A 21,210-nucleotide genomic window follows, 5' to 3' on the forward strand; every position below is an offset into this window, starting at 1 on the left:
GTTAAAACGCGTTAGTTGACGAGGTTTCTTTTAGAAACTGATAATATTGCAACAATAAATCGACAATTAAAAAATGAGCCCAGATATTTCTGGTCATTCTCAAAAATTAAAATTCAAACTTCATTCAAAATATTAAAACCAATTATGGCGTCCTGTGCGCAGTCAGCCAAACCTAATTTTGCAGCAGCTACCAAATCGACACAGAAACATCTCTGACTCTCTGAGAAAGATATCTGTTATTGTAGTAAATGCTATCGTCGTTTTTTTTTATATGAATGCCACCTGGCAAATCCGTTACTCCAAAACCTTAAATCATCTCATATATTGATTACTGCCATGTAATATTTCTTTGCAATGCAACATCTAATGAAGTGAAAACTTCTTTCATGAGGTGCAAAAATTCAGATATATAAGACCATAATGCGACCGCAGTCGTGTATGGAAGCTAAACATGGACGCTAACAAAAAGAGAAGTAAATAAATTGCTGGTGTGGGAACGTAAAATCCTTCGAATGATATGTGGCCCTTGCAGATACAGCGTGACAAACGAATGGAGGCGCAGATACAATAACGAGCTAGAGTCTCTATTCGGAAAAAAAATCTAGTCAGATATATAAAATGTAGTCTTATAAACAATGTGTTCTGGGAAAGGCCAGATGGAAGAAGGTCTGTAGGACGGCTTAGAAAAAGGTGGAAAAATGTGGTCAAAGAAGATCTGGAGAAAATGGCAGTGAGATGATGGGAATTAGTGGCACAGGACCGACAAACATGGAAGGCAATAGTAAACGCCGCAAAGACTCACGAAGTATTGTAACGCCATTGATGATGATGATGATGATTAATCGCTGCCAGCCCTTAATATTAAACCAGCAGCTACCGCTTACTTAAAGTCTTCCTAACTCTAAAATAAGCTCCTAAAAGAAATTCAAAACTGAAACTCTTCTGGAAAATACCTTTAGTAGTGTACAGATCCTTAAAGAAAAAGCCCATATCTTTACTACCAACCATATATCACTCTTTGACCGCCGTAGAAAATATATACTCAATTGTATCGAGTAGATTACTTAAAAACAACATTAAGGGGGTAGCCGCAAAATTTCGGTTCCAACGTTTTTTAAATGCATTCACTTTTTTCAAATCCTGAGAAAACTAATAAGTATTTTTGAAAAATTTAAACGAAAAATGAAAGATTACGTTATTACCAAGGGCCGCACACACGATTACACACCCACACACACACATGCTCACATACATACATACTAGCGTACAATTCAGCTCCTATCGAGACATGCTAGTTCCATTATTCATCGTAAACAAGGTATGTATCTACATATTGCATAAGCTTCGCTGAGAAGATCTGTAATATCCCCAGAGGTTTTACTTTCTTCCATTCGCGTCCGTATACTTTGGACGCAACGTTCAATTTCCACAGCGTCCTTAAGAGGATATACCTGCACACCCATGTTTAGTGTTGCCCAAATGCAAGGCCAAGACGAGACTTAGAGAGTCTTGGTCTTGGTCTTGCGCCAATACACCTGGTCTTGGTCTTGGTCTTGGTATTGCGCTCTCGGTCTTGGTCTTGGTCTTGGTCTTGCAGCAAGAGTCTTGCAAGTCTCGCAGTTACACATTAGCCTATTGCTATTCTTTAAGCGTTACTTTAGATCTTAGAACAACGTAGGTACAGTGCACAGATTCTAAAGCTGCCGGTGGGGGACGCCGTCTATTCGCAGTATTATAGTCGGTCTATGAGAGAGAAAGTATTCAAAATCATGAAATAACAAATTTTATATTATTTGTTATTTCATTATTTCGAATACGTTCTCTCTTTACACCGACTATAATACTGTGCATAGACGCCATCCCCCACCGGCACCTTTAGAATATGTAAACTGTAACAGAGTAGGCACATTTTAATCTTAAATTATCATAGCCATGGTAATGACCAACAAAATTAATAAATGTCTAAACTGACATTGGGTATGGTATGAACTCACGATCTAAGCAATCCGTGCCTATATTCTAATTAACAACTATATACCATGACCCACATGAGACAGTCTGTTTCTTAATAAACGTTTGCATTTAATAAGCTTACATGTGCTAAAACATGGTTAAAATACAAAAAACCAAATTAATGACAATAACATAAAATTTACTGTATTTCAAAGAACATTATCTGTCTAGAAAAGGATTGATCGACCCTCACCTTATATGAAATGGAATAAAAGAGTTATACAATTTGCCATTTATTTAAATAAAAAGTAAAATACAATACAAATTAAATTACAGAACAGTACGCACTTGCTTTGCCTTTACTTTATCTTTATATTAATTTTTTTGACCAAGAATTATTACAAAGATTCTTTTATATTCGTTACTATCCAATACCCTAAGTAGGATATTGTTGTGTGTGTCGAATGATGAGTTTAAATTTCTTTATCAAAGATATACATATCGAAAAGGTAACATAATCTGTTTCGTGATTAACAATGCGACATATGTGTCGGTGTCATAAACAATGTCAAAGAAACTTATTGTTCATTATGTTCAATATAATAGAAATAGACTGTTATTATTTAGGCTTTGGCCACACGGGCGATTTTTTACGGCGTGATAATTTACGGCGCCCATTGGTTTGACTACCTCCTCCACAAATTTTAGATGAAATCATTTCATCTAAAATTGGTGGAGGAGGTAGAGGTAAATTATCGCGCCGTAAAAAATCGCCCGTGTGGCCAAAGCCTTAGCTGCGCTTTTTCAGCAAATTTTGGTTTGTTTAACCGATATCGCACACTCAGCACAAACGATGTTTAGTCTTAATAATTTGGGCCGACAAGATTTATTATATTATTATATTTTTTATTTTTTATCAGTTAAGCTAAGATGACATATATTTCTAAACGATTAGACGGCGGCTATTGTGGCGCCTATTATCAAAATCTGGACAATTAATTTCAGAGCAAAAAAATCGTCTGCTATGGGAAAGAATGTTTAAAATGTTTTATTTTTACATTGTAGTTTTATGACCTCTGAGTACGTATCAAATGTGCCAAGTTTTCTTTTAATTGATATTTTAATTGGCTGTGTATGCTTATGATATTGTTCGTAATGCACGTAATTCCCATTTTCCAAATTTTTGTTACATATTTTTTTTGCGTCTCATAGAGCCTCTATGCATCTAAGCATAATCCCGAACTACTATACTCCCTAAAACGAGATTCGGTCCTAACTGCAAGACGCAAGAGTCTCGCAGGGTCAGTCTTGATCTTGCTCAAATCTTGCACGGTCAGTCTTGGTCTTGGTCTTGCTAAAATTAGGCGGTCTTGGTCTTGGTCTTGGTCTTGCGAAAATGCAAGAACAAGACCAAGACTGCAAGACCAAGACCGATTTTGGGCAACACTACCCATGTTGCTCTTCTCAGTTATGACCATCGTAACATCGGTTTGCGTACTGATTGTCGTTGTACTAACCTTGACCGTGTTTGAGGCCAACACCACAAAATCCATTTGCATACCCACTGATGGTCGTTGTACTAACCTTGACCGTGTTTGAGGCTAACACCACAAAAACAGACGCCTTGAGTTTGGCCATTCCCTTGTGGATATTTTCGAGGTCAACACGAGGGGGACCATCCGCAGAGGTGTTTACTTACCGTTCATAGAATCAGTATGATTCTGTTATCGGTAGGTTAACCAAGTCATCCTCCAAACTACGTCTCCCGTCGCCATGTGTTCACATGTATGTGTTTCACCAACAATCGCATCTACCATCGACCACTCTGGTAACGATCGCTCCGCCACAATGGACGAAGAGGGCGCATCCTCTTATGGTGGCCTCAGAGGGCGTAGCGATTTTTTACAAGCAAACCAATTTGATATTAAAACGTTTTAAAGGAGTTCAAAAGATAATATTTAATTATAGTAAAAGGACATTAACACCGATGAATGCTGCAGAAGCGTTGGCTTTAGTGCAGAATGATCGTAGCCAACATTAGGCCACCCAAGTGCTAGGTTTAAGTCATTGTGCTGTTCAAAAAGCTATTCAATGCTTTAATCAAAATGGTAAGCCGAGCTAAAAGCTCGGGATCCGGCCGTTGACGAGCAACATCCCCACGTGATCATTGACTTTTGGTTTCTCCGTGTTTGAGAAAAAGACATTGACTTCAACTGAGCTGACAAATCGATTATATAATTTATCAAGACCACCACCTCTACGTCCACAGTTATCCGCTTGAAACACTACAGAGCTCAAAAATTTGAATTACGCATATTAAAGTAATGTTTTGTTCTCGGATTAGTCCAGCTTTTGCGTGGTGTCATCAGACGGCCGCGAAAGAGCCTGGATAAGGCAAGGAGAACGATTTGTCCAATAACATTGCAATATTATTACTGACAGAATAACTCATCGAAGAGGTTCAGTAATGGTTTGGGTTGGTAAAGTTCCGATGACTGTACTGACTTGTTCTTGAGGATGGCGGTTTTGGATATATGTATATGAAATACATAATACATATATGTACAGTAGGGTGGGCCGAAAAAAATTTTTATTTTTTTTTCTTAATGCTATACCGAAAAAAACTTGTCTCTATTATGGGTTATCAAAATGCAAAAAAGAAAAAAAATATATACCTAACCCCCAGCTAGCGCAACGCATCTGAACTTTCGAAATTTCACTAAAATCACAGAATTTTACCATTTTTTTTTAAATATCCAAACAGCTAGATATTGAACTGCTATAGTGAAAATCATTTATATTATAATTATAAAAACACAATGAGTTATTGAAATATTACTTTTTTTTTAATTTTAGGTAGCGCAAGGCCTTCAATATAGTTAATTGATCACTTTTCGAGTGCTAACCACTTTTATAGTGTAGTGCAGCAACTAATTTTTTTAAACCCACTACTCATGTGTTATTTTTAGAAATATAATGTTGGTAAATAGGCAATTTACATTTATCCAAATGAGTTTATTAATTACAAAATTTACGAATTGTCAATTCCCAGACTCACAGAATAGTCCGTTAAATGTTTGGAACTTTAAAATCTTGCTTGCTTGAAAAACTTGGCATTGAAGCTCTTGATAGCAGCGTTGTTCTTATGAATCCATCTCTGTTCTTGGCACCAACGAGTTTTGAGGAGGATTCAGTTACCAATTTCACACAGCGCTCCACCGCTTGCGTGTGACACGGAAATTTATGGAAATTCCATTCTTCTGGTGTGTTGGCAGTTGAAATTTTGGCCCACATTTCTTCGTCAGATACTCTTCGGTGGTGGAGAAATAGCAGTAGTAGTCCAATCAATAATTTCATAATATTCGTTTGCCTAGAAGTTGAGTTTTGGGGGTTTAAAAGTTCGGACTAACTTTTTATTGGAAGCTACGGTCCTTGATTTTATGATTCTTCTAAGCCCCAACTCTCTGATATGGGCCCTTTCATCAACAATCATACTGAGGAGCAAGTTTTCTGGATGCGCGAAAAACGCATTCCTTTCAATTACTGGATCAACCACCTTTATCAAGTTTTCTGGAAGGAATCGTGAAGATTTTATTAAATTAAAAACATGTTTTGGTCCATCTGTAAGGTACTTACTTTTTTTTATCTTAAACCATACAGGCATGTAAGATTTAAGTATAAATTGTACCAAAATAAGATGTTCTTCAGAGGGACTTTCAACGCTCATATAAAGACGAAGGACTCTGTTCGCTGTTGTCAGCCATCGGGAATGGGAGATAGGACCTGGTTCACGAATTGCGAAGTCTATTGTGCAGGTGCCTGACTTGATAGCCAAACTTACATCCAGGAGATATTGTTGGTCTTTACTTAAGATTTTGCTATCGATGTCTGGAATCTTGCAATCAATGATTTGAAATTTTGCTACTGGAAGTTTTTCACAATTTCTGAGTTGTGAGCCAATAGGACCACTAAAAGATTTTGGGCCAGTCGTTTCACCGTCCAAAGTTTGAAACAAGTGCCTGAACGGCAATTCGTTCAAGTGCAAAAGGCAAACTCCCACTGCAGCGGTCTTTTTATTTTTTCCTCGATTGTGCGAATTACACCGGTTTTCCAGCCTGTATTTGTGACGGTACCATCGCATCCAATTACATCAAGCTCATCGAGCGAAAAATTTGACTCATTCAAGTAGTCCTATATAGCACTAGCAATGTCCTTCGAAGTTCCAGTAGATGGCGTCACATGGCCAACATAAATCGAGCCAGGTTCTTTAATAATTGAAAAGTGTTCCCCTGTTGCACTTCTTCTGAAACACTTGTTATTAACTTCATCAATTTTTAAAGTTTTATCCTTTCGACCATCAAAGTATAGCCCTTGTATCAAGTTTGGTTCTTTTTTTATCGTATCTTGGAGATTTGATCTGCATAAATTTTTTTCCCTCCTAACCTTATTCTTATCAATTATGAGGGAATCATCCTCTTTCGTTGCAAGACCAACGTCATGCATTACACTGGAGGCAATAGCAGCTGTTGCCCTGTCCGAAACACCAAATCGGTCACTGGCCAACGCGGTATTTTTTAATTGTATCCGCATTTGCCACGGTTGTTTGCTCGGAATAGGAATATAGTTGTCACCGGAACTATCAGACTCTTCCTCTTCCATTGAGCTTCCATCTGAAGCTATTCTTGGTTTTGTTGCATCCTTAGAGCATGAAGGCTGCGAATGTGAAACTAGTGAGATGTTAGACGACATAACCTGATTTTTTTTTTCTTTACGTTGCAGTCTTTTGGTAATTTTTTTCGACTCCTTCTTGTCTAAATTTCCAATTTTTCCTTGTCCAAGATTTCTTTGGAAATACATAAACTTAAGTTCAAGCACCGGAATTTTTTTATCTTTTTCACATTTACATGAAATTGATATAGGGCACTCACAGATCTCCGGGACCTTTTTGCAGTTGCAGGAGTATGCTATTTTACATTTACATGCAGATACATCAAAGAGTGATAAAGCCTTTTTCCACCTACCTCTACCGAAAGTATACTTTTCCGGACCTGATTGTAGGGAGCAAAGTTGTACTTTTCCTCCCTAGGGAGGAAAATATTTTTCCTCCCTAGGGAGGAAAAGTAAAAGTGACGTCATGGTATTTCATTCATGAAATATAACTTATTGACGCCCTGTACAATATCTATTTTCTATTACGTAAGTATCTATAGATTTTAACGTTTATTTAAAAACACTCTGTATTTTGCAGAATGGTAAAAAACAGTAGATTGTTATTCTGATTTAACAATGTTTACATTAATAATTTGACTTATATTTGACAGTTGACAGTTATAATGTACCTACTTGTTGGTTTTAGTTCTAATAAATTTTGTTGGTTAGTTACATAAATATATTAAGTAAAAATAAAAAAATAACTTGTTATTTGAGGAAGGTGGAAAAACCATATGTATAACATGGGAGTAAAGTGCCTTTTCCTCCCTTGAATGATTACTGCCCTCCGCTACGCGTCGGGCAGTAAACTTCATTCTCGGGAGGAAAAGTAGCACTTTCCTCCCTTGTTATACAAATAGCTATTGTTTGAATTCCTCAATTTTCTCTTTGTACTTGTCTTTTTCCTTGTCACGCTTAAAGGACTTCATTAGATTACGGTAGCTAACGTGATATGAATTTATTAATTGAACAATTCTGTAGGGCGTCACTGTTGGTATTGATGCTTTGTCAAAGACGGCTTTTACTTTTGGAGCGACAATATTAGATATCTGAGAGAAACTTACAGGCTTGTTACTTTCTAATGCTAGAAGGTACTGTTCGTGGAAACAGCTCCGAAGGACATCTTGGAAAGTTGGAAGCTTACTCACAGGCAATTCCCTCGGGTAGCCAAACAATGGGCAATCAAAATCACTGCGAGTTATTTTCTTGGCAGCCATCACGCACGTGAATTTAAACTCAAACTTCACTCAAAAAATTATAAAAACAGTTTGCACTATCAACTCACAGCTAATACACGTAAGTTTAATCGAATCTGCTGACGTAAACTGCCGAGTAACAGAGAACATGAAAAAACATGATCGTTGAGGCTGCTTCCAGTGCATTGTGGGTGTAGAGAGTATAAGTGGGGGAAGCTCGGCTCAGTGCCAACCCATTCCCCGAACGCACAGCTCATCTGCACTCGACTGTAAGATGCGTCATTTTCGTGTCCGTTGCGCTACCTCAGATTAATAAAATTATACTTATCCAATTATTTATTGTATTTTTAAAACTCTAATGTAAAGGGATATCACTATAGCAGCCCAATATGCAGTTATTAGGATGTTCAAAAAAAAATTACAAAAACTCATGATTTTAGTGAAATTTCGAAAGTTCAGATGCGTTGCGCTAGCTGGGGGTTAGGTATATATTTTTTTTCTTTTTTGCATTTTGATAACCCATAATAGAGACAAGTTTTTTTCGGTATAGCATTAAGAAAAAAAAATAAAAATTTTTTTCGGCCCACCCTAATGTACAGTCATGAGGCTAATAACCGGCAAAATGACGCAAAAGATGGAATACATAATACATTGTGAAATAAATAGAGATGAAAGTAGCAGAGGTGAAAATTATCGGTATAAACGTATAAATTAACATTACATTACATAGTTTCCCACCTTTAGACGTCTGTGACAGGAGTATTTTATAAAATTCTCCGGTCACACTTGTCATACTCCTTCGATACGTCTAACGTATGTAATGTAATATTAATTTATACGTTTATATCGATAGTTTCCACCTTTACTACTTTCATCACTTTTTACTTCACAATGATGTATTTTTCCATCTTTTGCCTTATTTTGCCGGTTATTAGCGCGCTCATCACTGTATATGAAATATACAAATGGCAGTAACAGTTTATTTATCTATTATTTTGCGTTTTAGGTTTTGCCACTTCAAAATGAAATGAAGAAGCCGACAAATTTCGCAAGAAAAATAGGTGTACTAAATGTTGGAATGTCATTTGTTACCATTTTGTATATTGTGGTTGGTTTCATTGGATATTTAAAGTTCGGTGAGGAAATTGAGGGAAGCATTACCCTTAATCTACCTAAAGATGAATGGTAAGTAAGTAATTCTGATCATGGGCATGTGTGTGTTTTCTAAACACTGAACACATAGAATGCCTCTAAAAGTTCCTCATATGAATACCTCTGAACTTTTCCTTCCTGTCATCAGTTTAAAACAGTTTTAGCAGTTATCTTAATATAAAACCTGTGGTGTTCTTCTCCCCCTCTCTCTCTCTCACACTCTCTCTTTCTCTATCACTCTCTCTCTTATTTGGTTGTTTGATTCATGTGTTTCAATATTTTGAACGCTTTCACTGAGGAGCCTACTTAATATTATTTTTGTTCTTTGTTAATATTATCGATAGTTATAGATGATGTTACAGAGCCAATGTAAGCGATAATTTTAAATGGGACCATATGACAAGTATTATCTTGTTTAAATGGTATAAAAAATACCTTAACAATCATACTAATTTTATTTGAGTGTAAGCTGATGTTGATGAATAAATTGTAGTTTCATTTTATAGATCTTATAGATTGATCTTATAGATCTTAGAATTTCTTGTATCCTAGTTGTTGGTTTGAAGACCGCTCATCTTCAAGTCTTTCTAAGATTGTACTAATTCAGCCTGTATCATTTGTAATAAGAAAACTTTACCTTTTGGTTCTCGCTGTTCATATATTCGGATATTACGGTGTAGTTCAACAAGATCGTCGATTATATCAATTCTGCAGTAATGCAGCGGAAAGATCAGTCTCTCTGTGGTCAAATTGTACGAAATTGTTGGATTGATGGTCACACACAATCAAAATTTTCGCCAATTAGTCGAATTCGACAAAACTGTACGACTTCGCAGTACCGGAGTTAAGTCGCCGGCGTAAGATTTTTAACATTTGAGTCTTTTGTGATAGTGATTCGAGTGGTTTTCGAAAATCGATGTTTTTCGCTATACATATTGTGCACCTCACCTTTCCTTTCGATTTTCGTTTTAACATCTATAGTTTTAGTCGTTCGTTTTACTAAAACATCTATAATTTTAATCCGTTTGTTGTTCTCTATTTCCATGATCCATATCATGGGTAAACTAATTAGCTATTCTAATGGCTCGTCATTCGGCTTCATGGCACTGCATTGAAATTTCCAGTATATCAAAAAGGTCACTCGTTCCTAGAATATTTTTTATTTTCGTGGTACATTATGTAGAATCCCTAACGTAAGTTTCAGACTACCCAACTGGTAGACATAGAAACTCTTAGAATGTGTAAATATAGTGGTAGTAATCGAAGAAGAATATCACTGGTTGAGAGGCATGGTACTAAGTCACGCCTATGCCCTCTTACTCTCTTTGATATCTATCTAATCAGCCTTAAACGCCCATTCCTGGGCATTGGTCTCTCCTGTTAATCTCCATTAGTCTCTATTCTGGGCGATCTGCATCCAGTCCTTTCCTGCCGTTCTCCTAAGATCGTCCGTCCATCTCATCTGTGGTCTTCCTTTTTTTATTTTCTGTTCCCATAGTCGTCAGTGTAAAATTCGTTTATTCCATCTTTCATCTTTTTGTCGCAGAGTGTGGCCGGCGAAGTTCCATTTAAGTTTTGCAACCTGTCTTGATACATCGTTCACCTTTGTTTTTCTCTGATCTATGAGTTTCTTTTCCTGTCTTTAAGACCGATACCCAGCATCTGTCTTTTCATTGTTCTTTGTGTTTTGGATATCCTGCCGATGTTCTCCTTTGTGAAAGTTCATGTTTGTGAGCCATATGTGATAACTGGTAATCAGTGGCGGTTTCTCCATAAGTGCCCATGTGCACGTGAACCCCCAAAATTATTTTCACACCAACATTCATATATGTAATATTTATCATTCTATAAATAACATTTTAATCTAACTATACAGTAATTGAAATTCGAAATAACAGATCCAAGGAGTTTATAAGTATCTAATAGGTAACATTTAATTATTTTTATTCTATTTCAAAGGAGAAAGTTCACGGATGCGAGGCCTTAGACAGAACCCCGCGTTCACCGCTCTCAAGGTAGTTCCTATACCAATGACTTTTCATACCGCAAAATACAACTCACCACCCACCCCGCTACCCGCTATAGCCCACAAGTTTAGATGGCCATAGGATCACAAGTTGGATGTGATCTTATGGCATGATCTTATGGTGTTTTCAACGTGCACGGCACACGTATGTTTAAATTTTGCTTTCGTGAAGTTCGAATTTCGGAACTATATTAAGAATGGAAGGATTTGTGGATGTAAATGTTAGCGTGGAATATTTAAAATCAATTAAATTTTCTGCATTATATTTAGAAGAAAAATTAAAAATGCCGAAACCAAATTTGTTAATTAAGAATGTACCAAAGTGCAAACGTTGGGATTATAAATGATTATTTAAAATGGAGATTTGTGTAAAAACTTACAAATTGTGTAGGTGTGAAGCACATATTTGGAGAAGAGGAAGCATAATGAATAAAATAGAAGATACGATTTTAACTATCCAGTTGGAATTCCAGATTGGAATTCTCCAATTATGTACTTGTTACGATGCCAGTGACAACTGCAGAAACAGAACGATGTCTCTCTGCATTGAAACGTATCAAAACTTTCCTTAGAATAGCTATGGGCCAGGATCGATTAACTGCACCTGCAATGTTTTCAATAAACAAAAATGATTCAAGAAATTCCAAATTTTACTAAATTTGTTTGTGAATAATTTATCTAAAAAATAACAGGCGACTGACTTTCGTTACAAAACTTGCTTGTAACATTTAAACACTAAATTATAATTTTAAGTCAATAAAATACATTATTTATTGTAATTTTTAATAAGGTCCTTTGATTTTTACAATTTGAAGACACTCAAAAACCTTTACCTACGGAAATAGGGTCTCAAGGTCTTTTTATATGTTAACATTATGTGTGCACCCCCAATATTTTACACCAGGCGCCGCCACTGCTGGTAATATGCACTGGTTGAATACTTTCGTTCGCATATATTGAGTGTACTTTTTATTTTTTTAGAGTATATGATAGTTTACCAAATTATGATGTAGTTCTTCTTTGTAATTCTTCTGATTGTCCTTGTTCAGCTTTATTATCTGTTGTTATAAGTACTAGGGCAGTCCGATAAGTACTTAGCCTCTCCGCCCGATGGCGCCACTATCGCAAATGAAGTGTACTGTCATTTAATGCGTTCTTGTAGATGGCTAATATCAAAATTTTAGCCAAATCTAAATTATAGTCTTGTTGTGATTGCGTGTGAAAGTCAGCGTGTCCGCGCATTTTAATAAAATGGAAAATGAGCAATATCGGTCGGTGATTCGATTTTTGTTTTTGGGAGGAAAATCACGCAGCGACAGCAAAGAGCGCTTGGATGCTGTGTACGGTGACTGTTCTCCTTCGAAGTCAACTGTCAAAAATTGGTTTAATGAGTTTCAACGTGGAGGAACGTCGGTTTTTGACGAGCCACGCGTAGATGCCCCGAAAATGGCTACCACGAAGAATAACGTGACAAAACAACGATCTTGTATTGGCAGACCACCGACTGAAGGTGCGCGAGATAGCTGACATAGTAGGGATCTTAAAAGATTGCGTAGGTCATATCCTGCATGAAATTTTGAGCATAAGAAAGCTGTCGGCGCGATGGGTGCCGCGTTTGCTCACTTCAGACAATAAGCGCAACCGTGAGACCATTTCAGAGCAGTGTTTGACGCTATTTAAGTGTGATCCAAAGGAGTTTTTACATCGTTTCATAACCGTCGACAAAACATGGATTCACTGGTATACACCAGAAACCAAGGAACAGTTATAAGAGTGGGCAGCACCCGGCAAACGTGCTCTGAAGAAGACGAAAACTGTCCAATCGGCCGGAAAGGTGATGGCCAGCATTTTCTGGGATTCACAAGGTGTGATCTACATCGACTACTTGAAGAAGGGCAAAACGATCACAGGGCCCTATTATGCCGAATTATTGGGACGATTCGACGCCGAATTGAAGAAAAAACGACCCCATTTGGAAAAGAAAAAAGTGCTCTTCCACCATGACGACGCATCGGATCACACCTCCGCCGTCGTTATGGCTAAATTGGTCGAATTGAGCTACGAACTGTTGCCCCATCCACCGTATTCTCCAGATTTGGCACAGCGCGACTACTATTTGTTTCAAAACTTGAAAAAGACATTCGCTGGGTAGAAATTTAAGTCGAATGAGGAGGTCATCGCCGACACGGAAGCCTATTTTGCAGACCTTGAGAAAAGGTATTTTTTAGACGGGTTGGAGAAGTTGGAGCATCGCTGGGTCAAGTGTATCGAGCTAAAAGGAGACTATGTAGAGAAATAAATTGCCACTTTTCCAAAATTTTCCTTTTTATTTTGTGGCTAAGTACTTATCGGACTGTCCACGTACTATAGTTTATCTGTAGACTTACCTCTGGCTCTTTTCTATCTAGTTCCTCAACCATCTTCTGTAACTCTTCCTTCTTATCTGTTATCATAACTATATCGTCTGCATATGTCAAGTGGTTTAAGAGCTCTCCATTTATTCTTATTCCATAATATGTTTCCCATTCTAATTTTTTAATTGGTTTTGTAGCGTGTTCGTCCGTCAAATTTATTGTGGTACTTGCATTTTTTATATGCTTGTTATTAAGTCAGTGTACCTGTAATCAATTCTGCCGTTCTGTAATGTATTGGCTGTCAAATATCTTTCGGAAGTCTATGAATGCCATGTATAATGGGATTTGATATTCTTTCTGTTTCTTTATTTTTGTGTTTGATTGTTTAAGAATTTCTTGCTGTGGTTTATGTCTTGTTCTGTGTATGTGCGTATAGTATTCTGGTCTCAACTTTATTATTTGTTTCGTATTATTAATGATCGTTCCTTCGCTTTTGTCAGTTTATTTATCTGTATTTTACCGAGTCGTTGTTTTAAGCAAACAAACTTGAGCAAGTTGATAAAATCGTTTACCTTGGACAGCAACTAAATTGTAACGCAGAAAGTCACGGCGAAATTAGATCTAGGATAGAGCAGGCTAGAGCCGCTTTTAGAAGGATATCCAAGTTGTTATGTAACAGAGAAATAAAAATTGGCATTGAGGATCCGCCTACTTCGCTGTTACGTGTTCTCGGTCTTACTTTATGGTGTCGAGTCCTGGACTGTGAATAAAATCGATCTAAATCGCCCTGAGGCTTTCGAAATATGGTGCTATAGAAGAATTTTAAAAGTTTCCTGGGTGGAGAAGATTCGAAATTGCACAATACTACAACTTCTCAGCAAGACTACTGAGATCATAAAAAGCATCAAGCAGAGAAAGCTGGAGTACTTCGGACATGTAATGAGAGGTCCCAAATATAAGTTGCTACAAAATATTATGCAAGGAAAAATAGCAGGCAAACGCGGTCCAGGACGAAGAAGAACCTCATGGTTGAAGAACTTGCGAGATTGGTATGGTGTTGATACAAGCATGCTATTTAGGGTGGCAGTGAATAAAATTAGGATAGCTATGATGGTAACCAACGTTCTCAAAGGACATGGTACATGAAGAAGAAGTTGTTTTAAGCATTTCATATTTTTGTGTTGATGGAGTACTCTTTCAATATTTGCCTCCTGTTTTTTTTCTAGGTTTCTTTTATGTTTTTTCTAATAGTTTTATTGACTTCAGTATATTCTACTGTGCTTCTTCCGACCTTTTTAAGTAGGCTTCTTTCTGTTTTCATCAGTTTTTCTACTTCTTCTGAAATATAATTATCCTTTATTGTCGTCGATTTTGCAATTCTTTCTCCGGCCTGTAGCAATGCAGTTATTGTTAGTATTTCATTTATTTCGTTTGTTTCTTTATTTATTAAGTCGGTTGCATTTGGGATGCATTTTTTTTATTTCTTCCTTATATCTATCTTTTAGTTTTTGTACGTTTGTTATTTTCTTTATGGTTTCAAATTGGCTGCTAATTTGTGTCTTAGCCTTCACCATTCTGTGGTCGCTGTCTGTTGTGAAACAGTTTAGCAGTGTGATATAATCGATCTCATTCTTAGTTTTGGTGTTAGGGATTATCCATGTCCATTTTCTCAGTGGTTTCTTCTTGAAAAATGAGTTCATGCCGTAGAGTTTCCTTTTCTCAATGTAGTTCATCAGAGTTGTCCCTCTTTCGTTTCGTGAACCATATCCATATTTTCCTATTTTTGTTCCTTTTTATCTGTATAATATCTCAATTAGTTTCAAGGTTGTTCTTTTAAGTTTAATTATCATATTATATGCCACTCTATTTGATATTCCTTTGATAGTTTATACATGTTTACCAATTCTTTGATAGATTATAAATCCTATTCCGTTTTCTGTATCATCTGGGTTCCCCTTGGAGTATAGTGTATTACCGGATATTAGTTAAATTCTGTTTTCTCCTTTTCTTCTTATCTCTGTTAGCCCGATTACGTCCCATGATATCTTGGATATTTCCTCTACTATCTCATGTATTACCTTTATGTCGTCCCTCATTGATCTTATGTCGCTCAGATGTTCAATTTTGTCGAATATCTACCTCCCCAGAATCCTTTCAACAAAATTTCGCTCATAGATCCAGAAGAAGGATCTATGAGCGAAATTTTGTTTCAAAAATGAATGACTGTTAATTTAATTAAAACTATATCCTGCCACATTTTGACTTGGAAGCTATTTTCCCCTGCTCTTAAATTTATATAAAAATGTGATTTTAATTATCTAACTTATGAACATAAAACTTAGTAATTCTGTAGTGGGATCAGGTACCTACTCTTAGGCGACTTGTATTTTTTGCCATAACTATTGAGTCAAAGTGGTTACTCAACTGAATAGTGTTTAATCTGTCAATTCGTCTTGTATTTATTAATTTTAATAACAACTTTAATATTTTCCAACTCAACTTTTCCTATTAGATCTAGCATATTTGTGAATTTACTGTTATAAGTGTAGTGTCATCAACAAATCTTAAAGTGGAGACTTTTCCACCAGCCACCCTTACTCCACCTACCCATCCGTCTCAAACCATACTCATAACATATTGGGTGTATAGGTCCAAAATGGATTTTGGAAGGATAAAGGGATGGGTCATGGTTTCTCTAAGTAACGAGTTAAGAGCAAAACTTGGCTAGTGTGAGCTTCCCTGCTCTCTACCCTGAGGTAGACCTGTTATCTACTGGGATCACAGAAACGTGTATCCGGTCTGAGAAAATGCTATATTTTATTTACAAGAAAACGAGAAATAATTTTATTTTGATACATACGTGTTAAGTTTCTCTATATTTACTAACTTTCCTAATCAATTTTTTAGGTTATACCAAGCAGTTAAAATAGCAATATCTATTGGAATCCTTCTGACATACTGCTTACAGTTCTATATTGCTGTTGGAATTATGTGGCCAGTTGCACACGGATTATTGGGCGACATTAAACATCCTATAATGGGAGAGTTAATTTTTAGGACTATCTTAGTACTTATCACATGTAAGTAAATGATAATAATTATTACTCTCTCCTTCCTATATAAATAAAACAAATTGCACGAGTGTGAAAATTTACAATTAATTTTAACATAAAATCATACACTCTATACAGAAAAGCATAATTTTTAGAAATACTTTTTACTTTTAAGATCGAAACAAGTTTAAAGAACTTTGAAAACAATAAATAAAAAACTACTCTCGTTTCTAAAAAACAAGAAATAATTAAGTGATAACTTTTAAAGTTTAGACATCGATATAAAATCCCTAAGCTCATTTTGTGAAATTTTAAATTAATATTGATCTGATACCAACTGATAGGTAGTTTAAGTAATAGTCACTTGAGAGAAATACATTTCTGCTCCAATTTCTTTCACCAAAACACCGATGATAAGATCGAAAAATCTAACGTTAAATGATCATAAAATGGGACAATTATAAAGTTTTTGGATTTTTGTGTATGGATTGATTGTTTCTAAACTTATTTTTTATTCAAACTGGAACATGAAGTAAAACCACTTCTATGTAAAAGGTATATTTACTAAAAAATTTTTTAAAAATCCCAATGGATTGAATAAAATATGTTCATCAGAACGTTTTCGAACCTATCGGTCTATCATCAGTGAATTTGAAATACTTGCAAAATAGCCCCAGAACCAAACAATTGTTGTGATTATAAATCAATGTACATTGTGTTATAATAATATTGTAAAGGCTAAACGCCGATGTTCAAAGATATAACCTCTGGGAACATGGTGATGCTCTACCCGATGACCCAATCAACCATCTTAGGTCAACGATGACTACCAAGTCTATTGATTGGGTCCTCGGGTAGAGCATCACCATGTTCCCAGAGGTTATATCTTTGAACATCGGCGTTTAGCCTTTACAATATTATTATAACACAATAAAGATTGATTTATAATCACAACCATTGTTTGGTTCTGGGGCTATTTTGCAAGTATTTCAAATTCACTGATGATGGACCGATAGGTTCGAAAACGTTCTGATGAACACATTTTATTCAATCCATTGGGATTAAAAAAAAATTTAGTAAATATACCTTTTACATAGAAGTGGTTTTACTTCATGTTCCAATTTGTTTAACTATAAAGTATACAGCCAACCCAGGGAACTACCCCTTTTAGTTTAATTTTTATTCATATAACGGTTAAAGATTTTAACAATAATTTAAAGATTTCCTGAAAACAGACAATATTTCTTATTTATTTTCTTTTTAGTTGTATTGGCAGAAGCAATCCCTTTTCTGAACTTATTTATATCCCTGGTAGGAGCCGTTAGCAGCTCAGCTCTTTGCCTAGTCTTCCCTGCCCTTTTAGATTTGATAATAAAATTCTGTCATGAGGAGCTGACGCCGTTTGTTATTGTTAAAGATGTCTTTATTCTTTTGGTTTCACTTATGGGAATGTTAACAGGAGGTTTTGTAAGCATCCAATCCATAGTAGAAGCTTTCCAAAAATGAAGTTCGAAGCAACTGAAGAGTTTAGCATCATAGCCATGGTTACCTTTTAGACGTCGGTCGGTAACTCGTTTGCCGATTAATTTTATACCATTAGATTTTAAGACTACTTGTATATAGAGATTATAAGTAAAGAAATATTTATTTTTAAGGACAAGATCAAAATATTTTATATTTTATAATTATATGTTATAATTAAGATGTAATATTACAAAAAAAAATTATAAGCATCACTAAATTCCAAATAATATCTAGTAATATTTCTAGCAAAATAATTGGGCGAAAATGTCTGGTTTTAGAAATAATTCTAATAAATCAGAAATATATATATACAGGGTGGTTCATCTTATTCGCCTCGGTCTCTGTAAGGAAAACCACTTAATATTTGAAAAAATTTCTTTAAAGAAATATAAAGGGCCTTTAATACTACAATCTAAAAATAATGTGAATTATACAGGTTGCTCCAAAAAAGAGTGGTATATCAAAGTTATATTTTTTGTTATGGAATGCCCTATATCTGATGACATTACTGAATTGGCCTTAAAAAATAAGCTATACTTTCATAAGGGTTCCCTATACCTAAATACAGGGTGTTTTGATTTATTTCGATTTTTATGAAAATGTAAGGTTTTAGAAAAAAATAAATATCTACCAATTTAAGAATGAGTAACAAATTCTTTTTTGGATCTTAATAATAGACTATTTAGTTTACTTAAGCAAATGCTTACTGCAACAAAGTTTTTTACAGGGTGGTCAAAATATTAGATTGTTCTATTAACAAATTCAGGCTGTAATAACTTACTTATTTTAAATGGAACACCCTCTATCTTACTAGTCTATCGCATAGAAAATTTACTTAGCTTTAAGTTTATATTAGGGTTTCCTATACCTATCTTTTTACAGGGTGGTCAAAATAATAGATTATTCTATTAACAGATTCAAGCTGTAATAATTTACTTATTTTAAATGGAACACCCTGTATCTTACTAGTCTATCGCGTAGAAAATTTACTTAGCTTTCAGTTTATATTAGGGTTTCCTATACCTATCTTTTTACAGGGTGGTCAAAATATTAGATTATTCTATTAACAGATTCAAGCTGTAATAACTTACTTATTTTAAATGGAACACCCTGTATCTTACTAGTCTATCGCGTAGAAAATTTACTTAGCTTTCAATTCTAATTAGGGTTTCCTACACCTATCTCCCTTCATTTTTCAAATATTTAAAGATTTCCTAATTTGTAAGCTTTAAAAATTAGAATTAAGTACCTTGTCGTGGTTATGTACAACACATCACCAACACCCGAAATATACTTAACTATCTTAGTCAAGATACTTTCGTTAATAAAATTCACATTTTTATCATTTAATCACACAGAGTGTTCTTATTTTAAATGACATACTCGATATTCTATTCTTTATAATGGAAGATGTTTAAAATCTCTTCAATTCCATGTAAACACTCTCAATACACATGTTATTCTGTAAATATAAATTCCCATGTTATTCTGTAAATACCCATTTTTACATATTTTTGTACAATAGGCTCGTTTTCGTCATAGTAGCCATTGCATTTAATTGTTTGAAATTGCGATTCAAAGATTAAAACAAAAAGGGACCTTCTTAAATTTACATAATAACCGTTGCAGTTGGTTTAAGATATGGAAAATACTTATACGGAATGAAATATAATTTGAATATCTTCCAGGATACGGCATCTAATATAGGGAATGCAGTTTATTATAAACATATTATTCAATGTCACATGTAGGCCAAAATCAACTAAAATAATACAACACTGTGTAATTACATGACAACAATGAAAATTTTATTAATGACAGTATCTTGTCTAAGTATATTGCCGGTATTGGTGATTTGTTGTACATAACCACGACATATAGGTACTTAATTCTAATTTTTACAGCTTACAAATTAGGAAATCTTTAAATATTTAAAAAATGGAGGGAGTTAGGTATAGGAATCCCTAATAAGAATTGAAAGCCAAATAAATTTTCTACGCGATAGAAAATTAGGAAATCTTTAAATATTTAAAAAATGGAGGTGGTTAGGTAGAGGAAACCCTAATAAGAATTGAAAGCTAAATAAATTTTCTACGCGATAGACTAGTAAGATACAGGGTGTTCCATTTAAAATAAGTAAGTTATTACAGCTTGAATTTGTTAATAGAACAATCTCATATTTTGACCACCCTGTAAGAAACTTTGTTGCAGTAAGCATCAGTTTAAGTATGGTAAATAGTCTATTATTAGGATCCAAGAAGGAATTTGTTACTGATTCTTAAATTCGTAGATATTAATATTTTTCTAAAACCTTACATTTTTATAAAAATCGAAAGAAATCAAAACACCCTGTATTTAGGTATAGGGAACCCTTATGAAAATATAGCTTATTTTTTAAAGGTCAATTCAATAATGTCATCAGATATAGGGCATTCCATAAGAAAAAATATAACTTTGATATACCACTCTTTTTTTGGAGCACCCTGTATAATTCATATTATTTTTAGATTGTAGTATTAATAGCCCTGTATATTTCTGTGACAAATTTTTTTTAAATATCAAGTGGTTTTCCGTACAGACACCGAGGCGAATAAGATGAACCACCCTGTAGATCTTTATAAAATTATAATAATGACGAACTTTCTTCTAAATACACTATGTAATAAAAATCAAAAATATAATAAATATAAGTATTATATCCCTAAACTAATATGTAGTTCCCACTATACTTGAATATTACTATTAAATATCAGCTTGAAGAAACGCCCACAAAAATACATATATCATTGGGATGTAACATAACAGCACTGCAGGCCTCAGGGCCCACGGCTTGAAATTTTTCAACTGTCTTTTTCCACTTTACTCTGTCCAGAGCAGCTGTCTTCCAGTTTACAACGCTTGCTCTTTGAAGATCATCTTTGGCTGCTTCTAGCCACTTTTTCCGCGGTCAACCCCTCCTTCTTCTTCCCTTACCTCTTAACAGAATACTCTTCGCCCATCGGTACACTGACATCCTTTCCACATGTCTCGTCCGTCTTCTCCATTCGTTCTCTCCCACTTTTACACCACCGAAAATCTTTCTCAGTACACTCCGTTCTCATCTTTCGAATGTTTCTTCTCTCTTACTCAGAACCCAACACGCACTACTATACAGTACTGTAGGTTGTAACACCGTACTATATAACCGCAATTTTGCTGCTCTTGAGATAAGACTACTTTTTAAAAGTTTGCTCAATTCTCCA

At 35.1% G+C, this 21,210-nt stretch overlaps 1 protein-coding gene across 1 annotated transcript in view; it reads left to right on the plus strand.

The window, feature by feature from the left end:
- LOC126885948 (proton-coupled amino acid transporter 1-like) overlaps window positions 1-18,332 on the plus strand; it is a 575,934-nt gene extending 557,602 nt beyond the window's left edge. Inside the window, exons 7-9 of the mRNA XM_050652772.1 lie at window positions 8,866-9,044; window positions 16,299-16,471; window positions 17,709-18,332. Coding sequence (XP_050508729.1) covers window positions 8,866-9,044; window positions 16,299-16,471; window positions 17,709-17,950 — 594 coding nt within the window. The 3' untranslated portion in view covers window positions 17,951-18,332. The remainder of the gene's footprint in view (window positions 1-8,865; window positions 9,045-16,298; window positions 16,472-17,708) is intronic.
- The last annotated feature ends 2,878 nt before the right edge of the window (window positions 18,333-21,210 follow it).

The sequence above is a fragment of the Diabrotica virgifera genome, chromosome 6 (genome assembly GCF_917563875.1).
Source record: "Diabrotica virgifera virgifera chromosome 6, PGI_DIABVI_V3a".
Classification (NCBI taxonomy): domain Eukaryota; kingdom Metazoa; phylum Arthropoda; class Insecta; order Coleoptera; family Chrysomelidae; genus Diabrotica; species Diabrotica virgifera.